Source organism: Acanthaster planci, linkage group LG15 (assembly GCF_054643075.1).
Source record: "Acanthaster planci isolate LZ-2023a linkage group LG15, COTS_SCS, whole genome shotgun sequence".
Classification (NCBI taxonomy): Eukaryota; Metazoa; Echinodermata; class Asteroidea; order Valvatida; family Acanthasteridae; genus Acanthaster; species Acanthaster planci.
Genome location: NC_141791.1, coordinates 9,395,842 through 9,413,209, shown reverse-complemented (window position 1 = coordinate 9,413,209; position 17,368 = coordinate 9,395,842). Strand labels below are relative to the sequence as shown.

At 41.2% G+C, this 17,368-nt stretch overlaps 1 protein-coding gene across 2 annotated transcripts in view; it reads left to right on the top strand.

Moving 5' to 3' along the window:
* LOC110974878 (U3 small nucleolar RNA-associated protein 14 homolog C-like) overlaps positions 1–17,368 on the top strand; it is a 95,956-nt gene that overhangs the window by 14,286 nt on the left and 64,302 nt on the right. For both annotated transcript variants that reach the window (XM_022226805.2, XM_022226808.2), the window contains exons 4-5: positions 5,568–5,723; positions 13,785–13,904. In XM_022226805.2, coding sequence (XP_022082497.2) covers positions 5,568–5,723; positions 13,785–13,904 — 276 coding nt within the window. The remainder of the gene's footprint in view (positions 1–5,567; positions 5,724–13,784; positions 13,905–17,368) is intronic.

Below are 17,368 nucleotides of genomic sequence, written 5' to 3'. Positions count from 1 at the left end.
ACAGCATTTGTGATCAAAGCCAGATGCAGTGTAGTACACATAAGCACAAAATTCTGGACGTGTTCCAATCTCCTAGTTAAAAATTACGAGAACCAAAAATTTGACCCAAAAATATAGTGTGATTGGTCATTCTGTACATATGAGACCTACATGTATAAAGTTTTGCATCTAATGTATGTTTAATCAAAATGACTGTTGGAGGTTTCCGGGTTTTTTTTTTCTAAGAATTGGCCAAAAACTACATGTAAATGCATATTTTTCCAAGTTATGAATTACACTGTAAGTGCACGCACGTACACCCATACGTTGAGAACATGGGCATAACAGAAATGTACGTGTATGGGACATAATGGGTTCATCAACTGTATAGGGGGATCGTCGCTGATTGCTCACAGCACAGCTGAAAAATTTGAGTTATAATTTTCAAAAGTTTCTTGTTTCAAATTCACTAAAATTGTTATTTCAAAATCAAGAAATTCATAATTAGAAAATCAGCTTGCTACAATGGCTCTGGCTGAAAATGGATATTTCGCATAGTTACTTTTTATATGAGAAAAAAATTGTCGTTTTTGGATCTGGTTCAACTGATTCAGAACTTGAAAAAGTGTTGTCGCTTTTGACGATCCCCAAGTCAAAATTAAAAGCTGTAAAGTAATTTTGTAGTTTTTCCAATAGACAAGGTGGAATGCTGATGATATTTCACCGAGTTATAGGATTTTGTCGAAGGAATTTGACCATGGAGTTATTTTTGAGATCCAGAATTAGGGAAGCAACTGTACATCATCCGCTCACGTCGTGCCCACGTACGTACATGTATCCCCCAAACCAACTGCTCAATGGACAGTTCCGATTAGTAAAAAAAAGATAGTGCCCCAGAAAAAAAATCAACTTTTGATGAACTCCCGATAATGATCTTGTCTTCATTTCAAACTGCTATGAGATAAATTTGATCCAAGGAGTCAGAGGAAAGTGCCCAGGAAAATACGTCAGATTGCACCGCAGAGCATACAGAATCCAAAATTTCCTGGGGGCCTTGAGGGGGCTGCGATTCCCACGCCGTAATGACTTTGCACTCCACGTTGGCATTTTGTGCTGCCCTGCTACAATTTAAGATTGTGGAGAACACTGTATGTCCACCACTGTCAACTTACCCAGACAGTCAATATGTATTTCCCGAGTGTTCTTTATTCACTAAATGTACCGATATTATCATCCGTAATATGCCCTGTATCAAGCCACTGCAGGCGTGGTTGCCACCATGTTCATCCTTTTTTTTGTGTGCGTTTACGGACATGTCTTTCAACCTTGATTTCATCTAGCATTCCATGTCACTAGAGCTGATCTGTGCTATCCTGATAAACAGTCAAGTGTTGTACTGTTGTACTTTGTCTTTTTGTGTAGTCACATTTTTGTGAAAAGTTACATTTTAATGTTTGTCTTTATGACTACTAAACATTCATTGCCATACCTGGTAAGGCTTTTTGTACTGCACCCAACTATTTGTACAGCTTGGCTGGGACCTTGCTTTAGCTGAGTCAGTGCTTTCCTTTTATATATTTTACAAGGAAATAAATATTACAAGTCCTTCCTTGCCTGATAATTTTATTCCCCAGGCCAGTGGTCACCCTTATGGCGTTATTTACTTGTTTTTTGCAATTTTGCCAAAAAGCCATTCTTTTTGTTCTGTATTTCTCTTTTGCAATTTTGCGAATAAGGCATTCTTTTGTTCTTTTTTTTCCCCTTCCTCCTCCTCCTCCTCCCTCTTCTTACCAAAAGCCCATTTGTTTTGTGCAGATTTCTTCCACCTGTTGAAACTTTAGACCTTCATCAAACTTACATAAATAAAGGAACTAATAGTTCAAAGATGTGCATAGAACATTGACGGCATGATGACATCAACAAGTGATTTGTTATTGAATTTTTAATATTTATTTCAGCACATTGACTTTTACACGTTTTCAAAGTACAATTTTGGCAACTTAGCGATCTTCAGTCTTCCTCAAAGTTACACAAAGGAACGACATTGAAGCAAAGATAATACTAGAATAATTATGATATAATTATATAATAATTCTCTAGTGCCCTCAAGCAACAGGTTAAAAACTCTGAAAAGTGAAGTTTGGATAGATGTCTGTGCTGAAGTTTATCTGAATCGCCTGAAAATTGATGTGGATCATGATATTTACTCACTTAACACATGTGTGAAATCAGACAGGAAGTTAAAATAAAAGTCATTTTATTCTTCAAAATTCACTAAAACATCAACCATAACAGATTTAAGCTTGAATTGTCCATTAGATGATATAAAACATTTGACGTCAACTGCATGAAGTGCATCACTTGTGTACGTCTTCACACAGATGAAGTGCCAATGACAAACCCCCCTTACAATGTTCACAAACTCGAAAATCTCATTCGCATAATGTGTAGTTGCTACTGTACCGGTATGCCTGGACACGCAATATCTGCCTACATGTAGGCAGCGCACAGTGTGTATCACGTATACTCAGGAGTTGGCAAATTTTCAACCACGTGGCGGTGAGAGCAGATCACATTGTATGGAATGCAAAAAAGGACATACATGTACATGTATGTTTAAAATCTGTACTCTCTCCATATCAACAGTGCTTTGTTTTTTGCATGTTTGATCAAGTTGAAACCTTGCAATATCATCAACGGACGAGTCATGTGACATTAAAGGTGCAAACTTTAAAGTATTATACATGTACATGTACCTCCTGAAGTGCATGTCCAATTGGGTTGAACTTGGTAAGTATCTTGAAAGGGATCCCAAATTTTTGTGGAAGAGTCTTTCAGGATGACTTGACGCGTCAAATCAAAGGAAAAATAACGGCAATGTACCACGAACTAACGTATCTGTGATGGTCATGTATCTTGTGCAGTGGGCGTGGTTTAAACTGGAGTGGAGTTACACTTTCGAACTGGATACTGCATGTACTGTGTGGGCTCCGCAGGCGCGCGCGATGAAGTTCAACACAGAGAGCCTCGGTTTCGATGCAGATATGCCCAGATGGCGCTAATGTGAAATCCCTCTATTAGACGATTATTGAGCTCGTGATGATGACATCAGGTGATAAGTCACGTGACAAGGTTCACTGTTTAAAGCCCTCTATCTCTAGAAGTACACATTTCATCAAGTTGAAACTTTGCAGATACATGTAACAAGAAAAGGAAATGTTCTACTGTAGTCGAAGATTTACCTGATGTGATGATGACTTCATCAGATGAGGAGTTAAATTACATGTACTGCACTCTTTAAAGCATGTTGTTTCCTGAAGTACATGCCTGATTGGGTTGAAACCTTGGACCTGAATGGTCATGATGAAATAATTATGCGCTGATGTTTACGCAGTGGATTGTTTGTTCAAATTAATTTTAACAAAGGAATGCGAAAAAGCCCTCTGTTCTGTTGGCAAACAGATAGATAAGCTCTCATTTGCTTTTCCTTTTTCAGACTCTCTCCCCATAGAGTTTGTACATGTACATAACTTCTGCCACCAGTTGACTTTGGTAATTTTATATATCTGAATGACTTCAATCAAACTTGGCAGACCTTCAATCATCCAAGGATGGTCCTAGAAGAAATTTGTCAGGATGACGTCATCACATGATTTATTTTTGAATTTTGAATATTTAATTTTTCTCCATATGTTTTGTACACGTTTTTCTAAAGTCAAAGACTATTGCACTCATATCTGAGTGACTTTGTATCTTGGGAGCATAGGTGGTCCATCAACCAGCGAGGCTGTCAAAATAAAATAGTCACAGTGACGTCACCAGGGGTCTCAAAAGGATGTTTGTGAATGGGACTAAAATGTCTGGTGGATTGTGTATAAAGTTGTGATTTACACGTGTAACCGGTGAGGGGTCTGCGACTTGGGTCATCATTGGTGACCAGGCCCATTACTAGTTATGAACAAGAAGGTTATACATGCTCCACCAGACTTTTATTCCCATACTAATGCAGACAATATTCATTACAGCTTCTTAACCCTGCTTGTTTAACAGGATTAATGAATTTATGAACCCACGTGGGACAGTTTTTGACAAGGGTTAGTTTTAACGGTTTTAACCACTTCATGCCGGGGCATTTTTCAATGTTGATGATGCTGGGCCAGCTTGACTATCTTTTTTTCATTTTCAAAATCCTTCAAAAATTCATCATTTCATTTAACGGTCGTTTATAGCCACACCAAGTAATCTTTAGGCACTACTCTAAGTTGACAGGTGACCTTCAATGACGCCCGAGTATTTCAGCCAGGCCTGCAGCCTTGTAAACAGAGCCCAGATTGTGCGGTGTTATATAACTGTCTTTTGTTCACGAACCTGGCTCAGTGCACTGCTGACCTCTTTTCAATAGGGGCCAGATTAGCGTGCAGTGGTGCTGTGTGGCTCATCGCTGCAGTGGTGGAGCGCTTTTGTCCCTGGTGGTAGTCCGCTCGCTCTCAATGCCCCAAAGCCTGATATACGGTTTCAAAACAAGGATTATCGCCACTTTGGAGAGTGAAAAATGTCGGTTATGCCCAGCAGCCTGGTCTTTTGTTGGGAGTATGTCTTTTGTTACAGGGCCCTGTTTCCTTTGTCGGAGTTCAGAGACACCGGCTACGCATATAAACCGTAAGTCTCCAATTCCAGAGTCCCCGGCAGGAAGTGGTTAAATAATTGTTCTAACTTTAGCCCAAGTTTTTCTCAACCACTTCAAGCTGATGGCAGTTATCAATGTTGATAATGCAGGGACGGAATAATTATCTTTTTTTTTCTGTTTTCAAAATACTTTAAAAATTCCTATCTTTATTTACTGGACACTTACACCCACATGAAGGACTGTTTGGTGTCTCTCTAATCTAACAGACAACATCTATTGATGCTGGAGTATTTCAGCCAGGCCTGCTGCCTTGTAAGAGCCCAGATTGTGCAATGTTACGTACATGTACATGTAATTGTCTGTTGTTCACGAACCTGGCACAGTGTGCTGCTGACCTCTTCTCAATGGGGGCCAGATTAGCATGTAATGGTGGTGGAGCGCTTTTGTCCCCTTTGGTAATCCACTCGCCCTAAATCCACAAAACCATGGTATACTGTTTCAAAACAAGGCTGGATTACCTCCACTATTGAGAGTGAAAAAATATTGCTAATGTCCAGCAGCCTGGTCTTTTGTTATGAGTACAGTCTTTTGTTACTAGGCCCAGTTCCCTTTGTCCAACTTCGGGAGAGGGGGGGTCCTGGCCACACATATAAAGAATATGTGCCTGGTACCAGAAACCCCAGCGGCAAGTGGTGAACTTCAAACCCATTTGCTGCAGAGTTTCTCTGATAAATATTTGTGCTTGCTGCAGAAACATGATGTTTGCATGTATAAAATTATGCAAAAGTAAACGTTCTTATATTCAGGTTCCGAGACCCCTTTCTATGCAGACCGCATTTTTGTTAACACGTGGACACTTGACATGTTTTCAAAATTAGGAATAGAGAAACTATCTCGAGTGTTTATGAATGTACATTTATAATTAACCCCTCAATTAATCCCTTTTATTCTTTTGCTATAGGTTCAAAGATCTGTAGCTTATGAAGCTGCTGCAAATGAAGTTTCCAAATGGGATCAGGTGGTGCAAGCAAATAGGAGAGCAGAACACATGTCCTTTCCCCTGAACCAGCCAAGGCTTGGACTTCAAACTACTGATCAGTTTGTGAAAAAATTTCAGGTTTGCTTTAAGTTTCTTTTTTCTGTTTTACTTAAATTTTTGGTACCTGCTTATATTGTGGTAGCATCTTATCTTAAATTTTGAATACATTGTACATCTCACAGAGTATATTTGGTTCTCTGAGTTCTTCATGACTTTAGAAGTATTACATGTGTGTGTGTGTTTGATATGTGTTTGTAAACTTTGTACACACCTAGACCAGGATGGAAGGGTGGGTGTGCTTGTGACAGAGAGAGAGAGAATTTGTTTTTGCAATCAGTTTGATAGGGACCCAATTTACTGAGGGTCCCCAGTTGACAATCATATATGGAAGGTCTTCCAATTAAGTTAAGTACTGGTGTGAACAAAAGAGGAACAATGTGGGTCCTTATTTGCAGGCAAATACACACATGTGGGTGAGTCTGAAGTGCAGTTTCCAAATCACTCCGATTTGTTCCAGACTGTCCTTCCTGGGTTGATATTTCAACTAAATGTCCTTTATGTACTTCAATTTGTGACAAGAAAGAAGCCATTTAAACTATTTCAATGTTTTTAAATGTCAATTTCTTTTTCAAATTATTCGGCCCACCCACCCCATTTTCGATTTAAACTGATTTTTTTCATTAAGTGTCATACCATGCATGGTGGCGGCCATGATGAATGCCGTTCCACGACTATATGCATAAATACCTGTGACAGAGCGCCTTGAAAAAAATACATTCTTCTGTGTACAAAACCTTTTTCGCATCCATGATGGTTCTCCCATTGACTGTGTAATGTAGATTTAATTTGGGCTACAGTGCTCTCGTTTGTAGCACTTCTGAGTGCAGATATCATGTCCCAGGTCAAAACATGCAAAACAGCTATGCATCAGTTTGAATTGACCAGCCATTGCTCTCTGAGCTCAGCTACTATCCCACAGAAAATAGGGCTTCACTGGACCACTGAAACATGCACTTGGTCCTTGACAAAAATACTTAACACATAGTGGCTTAAAACCCTACCTGACCCAGACATCAGTGAATACTATCAACCTACTTTCACTCACATCAAATAAAACAATTTAGCAAGTGTTTAGAACTTAAAGTCCTCATGGATTTTCAATTTAGCTACAGAAAGACATTTTTGCAGAGGATGCATTGGCAAATGGGCATTATTATTGTTCTCCATGAATGATGGTGCCCTGTATTGACATATCCATAACCGTTATAATTTAACTACTGTTAACCCATTTTCCTTCCATGTTCCAGAACGCCGAACCAGATCTGCTCCCAAACACATCATGCATGTTCTGTGGAGCCGGGTGGAGGTAACGAAGCAAGGCTTTGTTTCAAATATTTCAACTGCCTACAACCGACTCCACGAGATGTGCAATGTGTTTGGGGCGCTTACATTGAATTCGTTCCATACAGAGATTTACAGAAATTCTTTGCACTCATAACTCAACTATGTACATGTAAACTGCCACAGGTTTTTACCTGTATTTACTCAAGTTTATGTTTATACAATTATTTATTTATTTACAAGTAACTTGGATTTGTCCCTTTTGTCCCTATAAGTGTTTTGTTTTCCATGATACCTGTAAGTGGCGGATCTCCGCTGTTGGATATCAGAATAAATAAAATAAATGGTTGGGTTATCTGTAACAAAAGGAAGAGAAGCAACCAAGGAAACCATACCAAAACAAAATAAAAAGCCTTTGCAGTTCAGAAAAAAATGAATATTTTGTTAACTGCACAGAAACAGAAGAATGTCCACACTGGATACAATGTATATAATGTAAACCCATGTTTTTGTTTAGACTGAATAACAGCTCAAAAATTATTTTACAATAATAAAATCACAACCAAAGTAAGAATGTAGTGCACTTGGAATAGTAAGGGTATTCTACTGCACTTTTGGCGGAAAAGGGGGAGGGGCAGAGAGGCCAATGCCACTCCCCCCACTTTTTTGACCAGGAGAGCCTTGCCTCTCCACTTTTTGCGGGTCCCATAATTGGGTGGAGCTTAATGGATCGACCTTTTAGTGACTGATGCCTGGTGTTCTAACAACTGCCCCCCCACTTTGAAAATTGTTCTGTCGCTGCTGTTCTATTGTGTATGAAATAAGAACATGTTGTACCCTGGTAAGGCCCCCCTGTATATACACTGTAGATTGTACTTTCTTTGATGGGGCACCCCTGATCCAGATACAACACTAGTTATTTTTGTTACTGAACTGCCAAATGAAGTTTAGTTTGCATTTAAGGCGAAGTTGGTGGCATTCATTTTTATAAAATAATTGGTATTTAAAGTGGCTATAGTTTCAGTGATACTTCTGCACATTTAGAAAATATGTCACCTTCAGTACATGTTCAAATATATTTCCAAATGCACATGCGCAAGCATAACTGCTGAAAATAACACAGATATGACGTCAACCCGCACACACAGCACGTCTCACAATTCCTTCCCTAGCTAGCCCCATTTTTCCATCGTGCACACTGTTGAGTAAACACGTTTTCCCTGAGTGACGTGTCGTTACTTTGTACTTGCTATACACTGTATTTCCGACACTTTCAACCGCGTCAGTTGCGGTTAAGGAAAAGACTGTTCAGAAATCTATAAGTAAATGTTGATCCTGATGGCAGCCCATCATCATCTTTTGACTTTCGTATTCACTTGAACTGCTACAGATATCAATTATGTAGCGAAGATCTTCATAATCCTTGTGTTTTGGCTCGCTCTCATTGCCGAAAAACACCAAGAATTGTAAACCCCTTTGCACCGGGAACCGTCGACAGCCGCGGCTTTGTGTGAGGATTAGTGCATACCACACATACATTCTGTTCACCATGCAGCTGCTGGTTCAATGGGGCCTGCTCCTGGACAGAGCTTTGCATACTGGGCATACCACAGCCCAGCCTATAGCTGTCAAAAGAATCCCAGCATAAAGGGGTAAACAAACTCGGTGACTACTCCCATTCCTCATGACCAAGCAAGCCAAAGATTTTCCCTCTACGACAAAGAGAGTCATACCGGTAAATGATAAAACCTCTCATAAATCCTCCAGAGGGCTTCACATCAACCTTCTTCCTGACTCAGAAGAAGTTAATTGAAACATTTCTGCAAGGAGACCCCTGCCATGTCTTTGGACGTCATTCATTTATAGAAACACATCCTGCCAGTTCCGACCTGTACCTTTTTGCCTATCCACAGCTCCACAAGTCTTCTCAAGGATCACCAAGGTTTTTTGCTGTCAGCACGTATATGTTTACCTGAATGATTTGCTGATGATGGGCTTATCTTGTTGGCCGTACCACACTTTGTCAAGGGTGATACAACTCACTTTGGACTTGTTTCATAGGGGAGCGATCCAGAAGGGGGCCCGAGGGTTTTGCGCGGTAAACCTTAAGGTTTTTTGAGGTTCGGCTGCATGAATGGCTCTTGAATATACATACATAATCCTTGAGCTGCAGGTCAACTTCACACGCATGAGTGGTCGCATGGTGAAGCTTTTGGCGCAGGGAACAACAGAGCTACAGCAGACAATGAAGGATGGTGGCTGCTATTAGGGATTAAAGGAGTTTACTCGTCTTGGGAAGGCAGGTATCAAATTACATGTAGGATTACTAGGAGATTGTCTTGAGGCTTAAATTACTCTTTTGTCCATGCGTTGGGGTCGTCTGAGTGGCAGTTAATCAAAAGTGTTCCTCTACCAAGGCTGCCCGATGAGTGCTGACCTGTGGAGGTTTACCGTGCAAAACCTCGGGGCCCCTTCTGGATCACTCCCCAGTCAACCTGGACAAGTCTCCTTTTGGGGCCCTCACAGAACCTTTCCTTCCTTGAGGCCTGTCTGTCTCACCCTGCAGACTGGCGGGGGTGTCCCCCTCCTCGATGGAGCTCTGCCTAGACTTCCATGAATGCATTCATCTCTTCTCAGAGAATCTTTCTATCCCAACCTGGGTATTGCTTCAGCTCCAGCCCCTTGACTTATTTGCGAACTGGGTGGATATTGTACCATACTACCTTTTGCACATGTGCCCCTTCAGGCTTCATCTTCTCTTCGTGTATATCGCTACTCTCCTTGAAAGAATGCTGTCTCTACCCCCGTTCAGATGAACCCTTCCATTTGGTCTTACCTACATTTGGGAATGTGTCTCCTCAGAACCTCCTCTCCCAAGGCTGTGCCCAACAGCAATGCTCTCAACGAATGCTCCTGAATCAGAATGGCATGCACACCCAGACAACCCATCCCTTGCAGGATCCTCATCTCTGCCATAAAATCTTTATGTCTGTCTGTCTGTCCTGTGAGTACTTCAGGCCACTTTGGACAGGGGCATCAGCTGCCTTTCTGGTGTCAAGACAGACAATGCTTCAGTGGTAGCTCTCACCTTCCCAGTGTATGCTAACTTTCCGGCTATTCAGTTGGTGCATCCCTCCTTAGCTCACTCTGCCTACAAGGATGTATTGTCAACCAGGAGATTGTCAGATAATCAGCAACAGCACTTACCTCAAATTTTGTGCACACACAAAAAAGCAGTTGATACCCATTCTGCATCTTTAGCAACCATCTGTGTTTCGCTCCAGTCTACAAGTCTCCACCATTCATGGTCACTGAACATTAATAGGGACAGTTTATAAGGCATTTGACAATGGATCTAGCCTGTCCTACAATGCTACTTTCCCTTACCTAATTAAGGAAATGTTTTGTTGAACAGCCCTTTACCATTCAAAATTTCAGAATGGTATCTTTGCACTGTTCACATGAAGCTATCCAAAGCCTCCCATAAACTGGCAAGGTCTTTTTCACTTAACAACCTCACAGTAAAAGCGGCATTCCAACCGTAAATGCATGTACTGTTGTCCTCCACAGCACATCACAGGAGGGATTCTCTATACATGTAGAAAGAAGTCTCTTTTGCCGGGAACAAGGAGGTGTACACCTTGTCCCTCAGGCAGATTCCCAAATCAAAATCAAATCACTTTCTTACAGACATCTGTGCCAAAGAGCTCTGAGGTGACTTCACTCAACGGTTTATTACAACATTTAGTGTACATCACCCAACGTTAGCCTTGATCATTGCAAGGTGGATTGTGGAGGCCATAAGTTCCTATCCCGTCTCACCCAGGCCAGAAACAGCTACTGTATGTGGGTCACAGCCTTATTCACTAGCTTTTGCAACATCAGTAGAGCCACAAATGCTGTATAAAATTCTGCATTTTCAGAGCCAGTGAGATCCATCGTTGATGTCTGACTCACTTGAGCCCAAGACCCGGCTTAAAGCAGGCGAGGCTCGTCCACTTCCTCCACAGATGTTTTACACATCTCAGGGCAAGGTTTATGACTTGAAGCATAAAAACATCAAGATCTCTTTTTTCAGGGCATGACTGTTTCAAATATTATGCAGGCTACAGGTTGGAGAAACCTGTCAACTTTTGCATTGTGCCACTAGGGAGATGTTCTCCAAACCAGGAGTTCTTCACACAACTACATGAGCAGCAGCCAGGAATCCAGATGAGTAGTTGATACATCCTCAGCAAATGTTTTAGATGTCCAACTCATTGGTTAAATGTTTGCTTCAAAATGTTTGTTTCAGGCTTGGTCATAATTCCTTTCCTGGCCCACACACTGCGCATTCCCACCCTGTCTCTGTACACTTTGGTGCTACTTTACATTTGTACATGTAGGTATCGAAGGTGACATATATTCTGCAAAACAGGGCATATAAAAAAAGTCCCACTTTGAAAATTAATTAATACTCTATAATTTTTTGAAAATCCTGTACATGGGTTGATAGACAATGGTTCAGTGCCATTTTTTTCACATACTCAAAATGTTACATGTAATTATGAGTGAGCACAGGCTAATTACATAAATTGCGATATATTTGTTTTGCGTGAAAAAGTGCTGGGATGGAAACAGGATCTGAGACCATAAGAAGCAAAGTCCAACTTTGTTTATCAGAAATTGCCATCGTACTGCACGTTGGATTAAAGCTCTGCCTCTTCTGAGAAAATTGACTTCTGCCGTTATGCATTCCTTAACCACTTGCCGCCAAGGACTCCGGTTTCATGCACCGTGTGTTTGTACGCATGGCCGGGGTCTCTGAAATTTGACAAAGGGAACTGGGCCTTGTAACAAAACACCAGGCTTTCGACTTAAGGGCCATTCTACGTCGCAGTTAAGGCAACCAGGCTTTCTGAAATTGGCCGTTTCTGTTGCGATGATAAAGGGGCAGTTGGTCAATGACAGGAACAATGTCCTCATTCTTCATCTGCAGATAATCCTCTCCTTTCATGTTATGGTGAAAACATAAAGGGCCGGCGATTCAGCAATTTCCTCCCAAACATATCCACACAGTCAGTTTGTGTCTGTTGTCACGATGTGGATTCTGGAAATCAAGGGGAGTGTGTCCACGAGGGCAGTACTCTTGGATATTGTGAGTGTTTACTGCTGTATTAAGGGCAAAGCCTGATTTATCCCCGATGATAAGATTGACCAAGAATCATGGGGGTTGTGCAAGGAGCCATCCGCAGAAGCGCATTCGTCGCTGTTGATCTCCAGGTAGAAGTTCATGGTGTCTAATCATCTGATAGTGATGAAGGTGAAGGTGAAAGCTTTGATCTAGCGTAGTGTACGTCTAATCATCTGATAGTGATGAAGGTGAAGGTGAAAGCTTTGATCTAGCATAGTGTACGTCTAATCATCTGATAGTGATGAAGGTGAAGGTGAAAGCTTTGATCTAGCGTAGTGTACGATATGCTGAATAGGGCCCAAATCTGCCAGGAAAGAAATGGTGGACATGTTGAGGACTGAAGTGTTCATTCAACTGTTCATTTAAAAGTAATGGCAATTTCTGATAACCAAAGGAGATACCTAATGTTGCTTCTCATGGTCTCAGATCCTGTTTTCATCCCGGCACTTTTTTGTGCAAAACAGATTTACAGTTACAAGTCACAATTTACGTAATTAGTCAGTGCCTCACTCGTGTGTGCCATGTTGAGTATTTGCAGTTGTACAAAAAGGCACTGAACCATTGTCTATTAAAAGGATTTCCAAAAAATTATAGAATATCAATTTTAGGGCAGTTTTTTAACCCCTTCGTACTGAGATCCTCAGCCCACTTTTCAGCTATTATTCTCGTCCCACGCTTGAGCAAACACGGTGAAAGAAGGCAGACCCTGGCTCTTGTATATATGGTGATTGGCCTTTGTGTGTAGCCCAGAAATGAAAAGACCGAATTTGCATCATAATCACCAGCTTCACAATAGTCCCCACTTTGAAAAGAGGCAACGGGAATGTGGAAGTGTGAGTAGAGCTGCATGCCACCAAACAATGGGCATTTTCACTGTGTAATTCAAAGCGTACAGAGCACGCAGGGCCACAAACCTAGTATTTGCAGTTTGGCAGGTGGCCTTCGTGGCCGAGTGAGGCTAGAATTCTTGGAGTCGGCCTTCGGAAAAAAATTCCCGTCAAGGGGTTAAAGTGGGACTTTTTTGATATACTGTAGAATCTCCCCAAATCAAAGGAATTTACTATTCTCTGAAGAAAATATTCACTTTCGATACCATCCCCCATATTGTTTGAAAAAAGGGGGCAAGCTGCATAGGACGTCATGTGACGTCATGTTTCAGCACTTACGCTTGCGCATTTGGAAATGCATTCATACATGTAGGTATTGAAGGTATTTTCTTTATAGAATAGAAAATCCCCTTGGCTTTGGGGAGAGATGCCTTTATGCACCTCACATCATTTGCCAAAAAATGAGCAAGGGAACATGTTTCTTTTTTTCATATCCTAGCTTGTCTCTGGCCATGCTGGCAGTTCAAGTACACGTACATCAGAATTCTTTGACTTTTTTTCATAAAAGTGCAAATTCTACAAAATTAGGCTTCCTGGTAGACAGGTTGAAGTGTCTGTTGCTTGTTCAGCTTGTTTCTGTTTATTTTTACCAAAAAAAGAGTATAAGAAGAAAAAAGTGAACAGAAATTGTAATGGTTCTCACTCCCTAAAGGATGGTCTAATATTAATACCAAACAGAAGTGATTTTAAAACAGTTTTTTGTGATTGTTTTCTTACATGTCCTACCACTCTTACCAGCCAAGCAGTCCTTTGGAACAAGAAGTGTACAAGATTCTTCATGGTAGTAAACACAGTGAAAGACCTAATAAACTGGCCCTTGCTGAGGAAGAAATACTCACATGTATGAGTCTGGAAGAGGTGAGTTTGTAGGTTCAGCTCACTACATAAAACACAAGAAGTCATCTTGTAAAAGCAGACACATGAACTATTTGCAGTCTATGGAAGCACATCAGGAATGTCATCTGCAATGGCTGTTGATTGGGGATTTTGTATTTCCCATGTTTTTGTTTTGTACGCTCTACAATTACCATGAATTGAAACAAATATTGAAATATTTGATAAATTTTTCTAGCAAAACATTTTTTGAAGATCACAAACTGATCACAAATAGGCTAACATTCATGCATGTGTAGCAATAGACACAGAAAATACAATTTCTTGTGCTTATTTAAATAAATTAATTTGCATGTGTATTTGCCACGAAAAGTAATGCAGTTATTTACTAAATATAAACATGTTGAACTAGAAACCATATAATTTATTTGGGAAATCGAGTTGAATTTGATTAACCCTAACCTTCATCAATCTTCCACAATCCTTTAGGCAGTTTTGGAGGATTTTGGAGGATTGAGGATGAATGGCAAAAGTGCATGGCTGATTGTGAAGGATGCCATGAGTGAAGGTCGTGGGTTAGACCTTGTGTTGTTCTTTGCTCAGTCAGCCCAATATTTTTTCGAATCAACCGAACTGCTCAAGAATGCCATTTGCACTGCCTCAACATAATGAAGTAGAATTAATTTGATCAAGAGAATAGTGTTAGGCGCTAGCATTTTTTTAATTGATTCCGATTCCATCCAGTAAATTGTGATTCCACTCGGAATCGATTGCAATTTTTACATAATGTGTGTGAATGCCATGTTCAACATACCCGAGATTACGTGCACAATGCACTTGTAAGTTGTTTCCTAAACACTTGTATGTGTCATTAAATATTATCCTCTTTTATTGCATCAGAAACACGAAAGATTGAAATATTTGATAAATTTTTCTAGCAATACATTTTTTGGAGATCACAAACTGATCACAAATAGGCTAACATTCATGCATGTGCAGCAATAGACAGAGAAAATACAGATTATTAACCTACATAGATTATTAACCTATGTAGCCTGCCGGCTTTCAATATTTTAGTTTTTTCAGTTACCGTGAGTTTTAAAATGTGTATTTGACAAGAAAGAAACTTAATGTATGTACCTTTATTTTCATGGTGCCAAAAACATACAAAAGAAATATTTATTTCCTTAACCCTAACACTCCTCAATCCTTCAGGGTTAAAATTCTCCATAAAAGTGGCATTATTCCACCGACGATGAACCATTATAGTTTTCTTGATCTTTCGATTGTACTCGCGCGCCGCACAGCACCGCTTGCGTCTGTTCATGCAGTTGCTGGTGAACATGCCTAAAGCTACAGTACATTCTTCCTGTGTGTGTTCCGATTGCCAGCTTCAACACATGGCCATTAGTCTTGTTTCTTGGAAAACTTTGAGAATTGCTCCTGACCTTAATTCACTCAATAGGTTGAGTAGAATTTCTTTCCTTTATGGCAGAAATGAAGGATAAAAAGTAGTCAGAGATTTGTGTTTGGCAGAGTGAATCATGCAAATTATGGTACATAATCTCACAGACTCAAAAACAAAGCATCCACAAAGAAACACTTGCAGCTGGCCCACAACCACATGTCCATGCACCAACGGAGAGCGGTCGATGCATGCATGACTATTAGAAACATGCATGAACACCTATCTCCACCAGGACCGATGCCATCGCAGATCTAGCCAGCTTCTCTCTCTTATGAATGGTTTAGGTTTAGTTGTCACACCGTGTTTAAATAACTTTGGATTGCTGATTTTATGGGAGATTACTCTGCCAAGGTTTGTGGGATTTGGGGAATTTTCCAAGAGCTTGCACTATAGGAATTTTCAAATGCTTCAGCAATTACTTACATTTCGAGTTTTTCATGGTAAAGGAAGAATTAATGTCAGGCTAGGGGCTGTATTGTTTAGGTTTTTTCAGTTCTGAGCAAAATATGTGACAAAGTAGGCCTACTTTTTCCACCACAGTTTGCTTCGATTCTTAAAGATTAAACGGCGACGTTGGTCCAGCGGAAGATTTTTTTGTAAAATATAAATACTCCAAGTAACAAGTTTCTAATTTGTGTTGATCCTTCAGATATTGCTATTAAGTTTCCAATAAGAAATACATGTTAATCAGCGATAAGAAATTTCATTGCAAGGAATTTGACGTTTTAAACGGCAGTCTTTTTGAATCGCTGGACTGTTCCTGGAATCAGATCTCAAAGTTACAGAATCTCCATCGCAGTCCCCGATTTACTTTGGAGCAGAACTCGATCTCCGCAGAGGTATCATTGCCCCGACGGCCGATCGCATCGCCAATCTTCGGCAATGTGTATCCCTTATTTGCTCAGCTCAGTCCCTCCCCCCGGCCCGCACGTGGATTCGTCTCCTTGGGCTGATGGCAAATATGGTCGACCTGGTACCCTGGTGCAGGCTTCGTATGAGACCCCTTCAGTTTCACTTATCTGTTATGTGGTTCCCGTATCGGACGACGTTTGACGTCATCTTCTTTGGTGGCTAGAGGGGAAGTCACTTAATAGCTGGTCTGCCATTCCTGCGACCAAAACCGGCTGTGATAATAACAACCAATGCGTCGTCTCATGGCTGGGGGGCCTCCCTTTCTCCTCACCAGATCTTGGGAACTTGGCCACCTGCCTTCCGGGCAAATTACATCAGTAGCGTTTTCGAGCTGCAAGCGATATTCAATGCTCTGCAATGCTTCCTACTGTACGTCGGGAAAGAATGTCCTGGTTCGTTCTGACAATTCTACAGCCGTGGTGTACATCAACCACCAGGGCGGCACTTGATCCCCCACAGTTGTGTGTCTTCACTTGCGAGATCCTGTAGTGGGCAAGGGAACATTCAATCAATCTGCAGGCCTTCCACATCGTTGGCCCCGACAACATGTTGGAAGATGCTCTCTCCCGCGGCAAGATACTCCCGACAGAATGGCCTCTTCATCCAGGGGTTGTCAAAGCCCTTTTCGTGATGCTGGAGAGGCCTCAAATCGATCTTTCTGCCTCTCCTTCCAATGCCCAACTACTGACCTTCTGCACGAGATCTCCACACCCTCAATCTTAGGCCATAGACTCCCTGCAGATCAACTGGTTGGGCATCCTGGGATATGCCTTTCCACCCATCTCCCCGATCCCGACGGTACTTTCCGAGGTCGAATGCAAACATTGTTGGATACTCCTAATCGCACCATTCTGGCCTCGCCAACCATGACAAGGTCCGTCATCCTCTAGTCCTTTCCGACAGACTAGACATCTTTCACCAGCCCAAGTCCGGCATCCTTCATCCAAGATGGAAAGCTTGCGGTAAGCACCATGCAATATCTCTTTTTGAGTCTGTGTGGTTCTGATAAGAACCGGAGAGGCTCAACGTTTTGGACAGTGTGCTCTGTCCGTCGTCAGGAGACTGAAGAGATGCCGACAGGGAGTGGGGCTTATATGCTGGTTGGAGG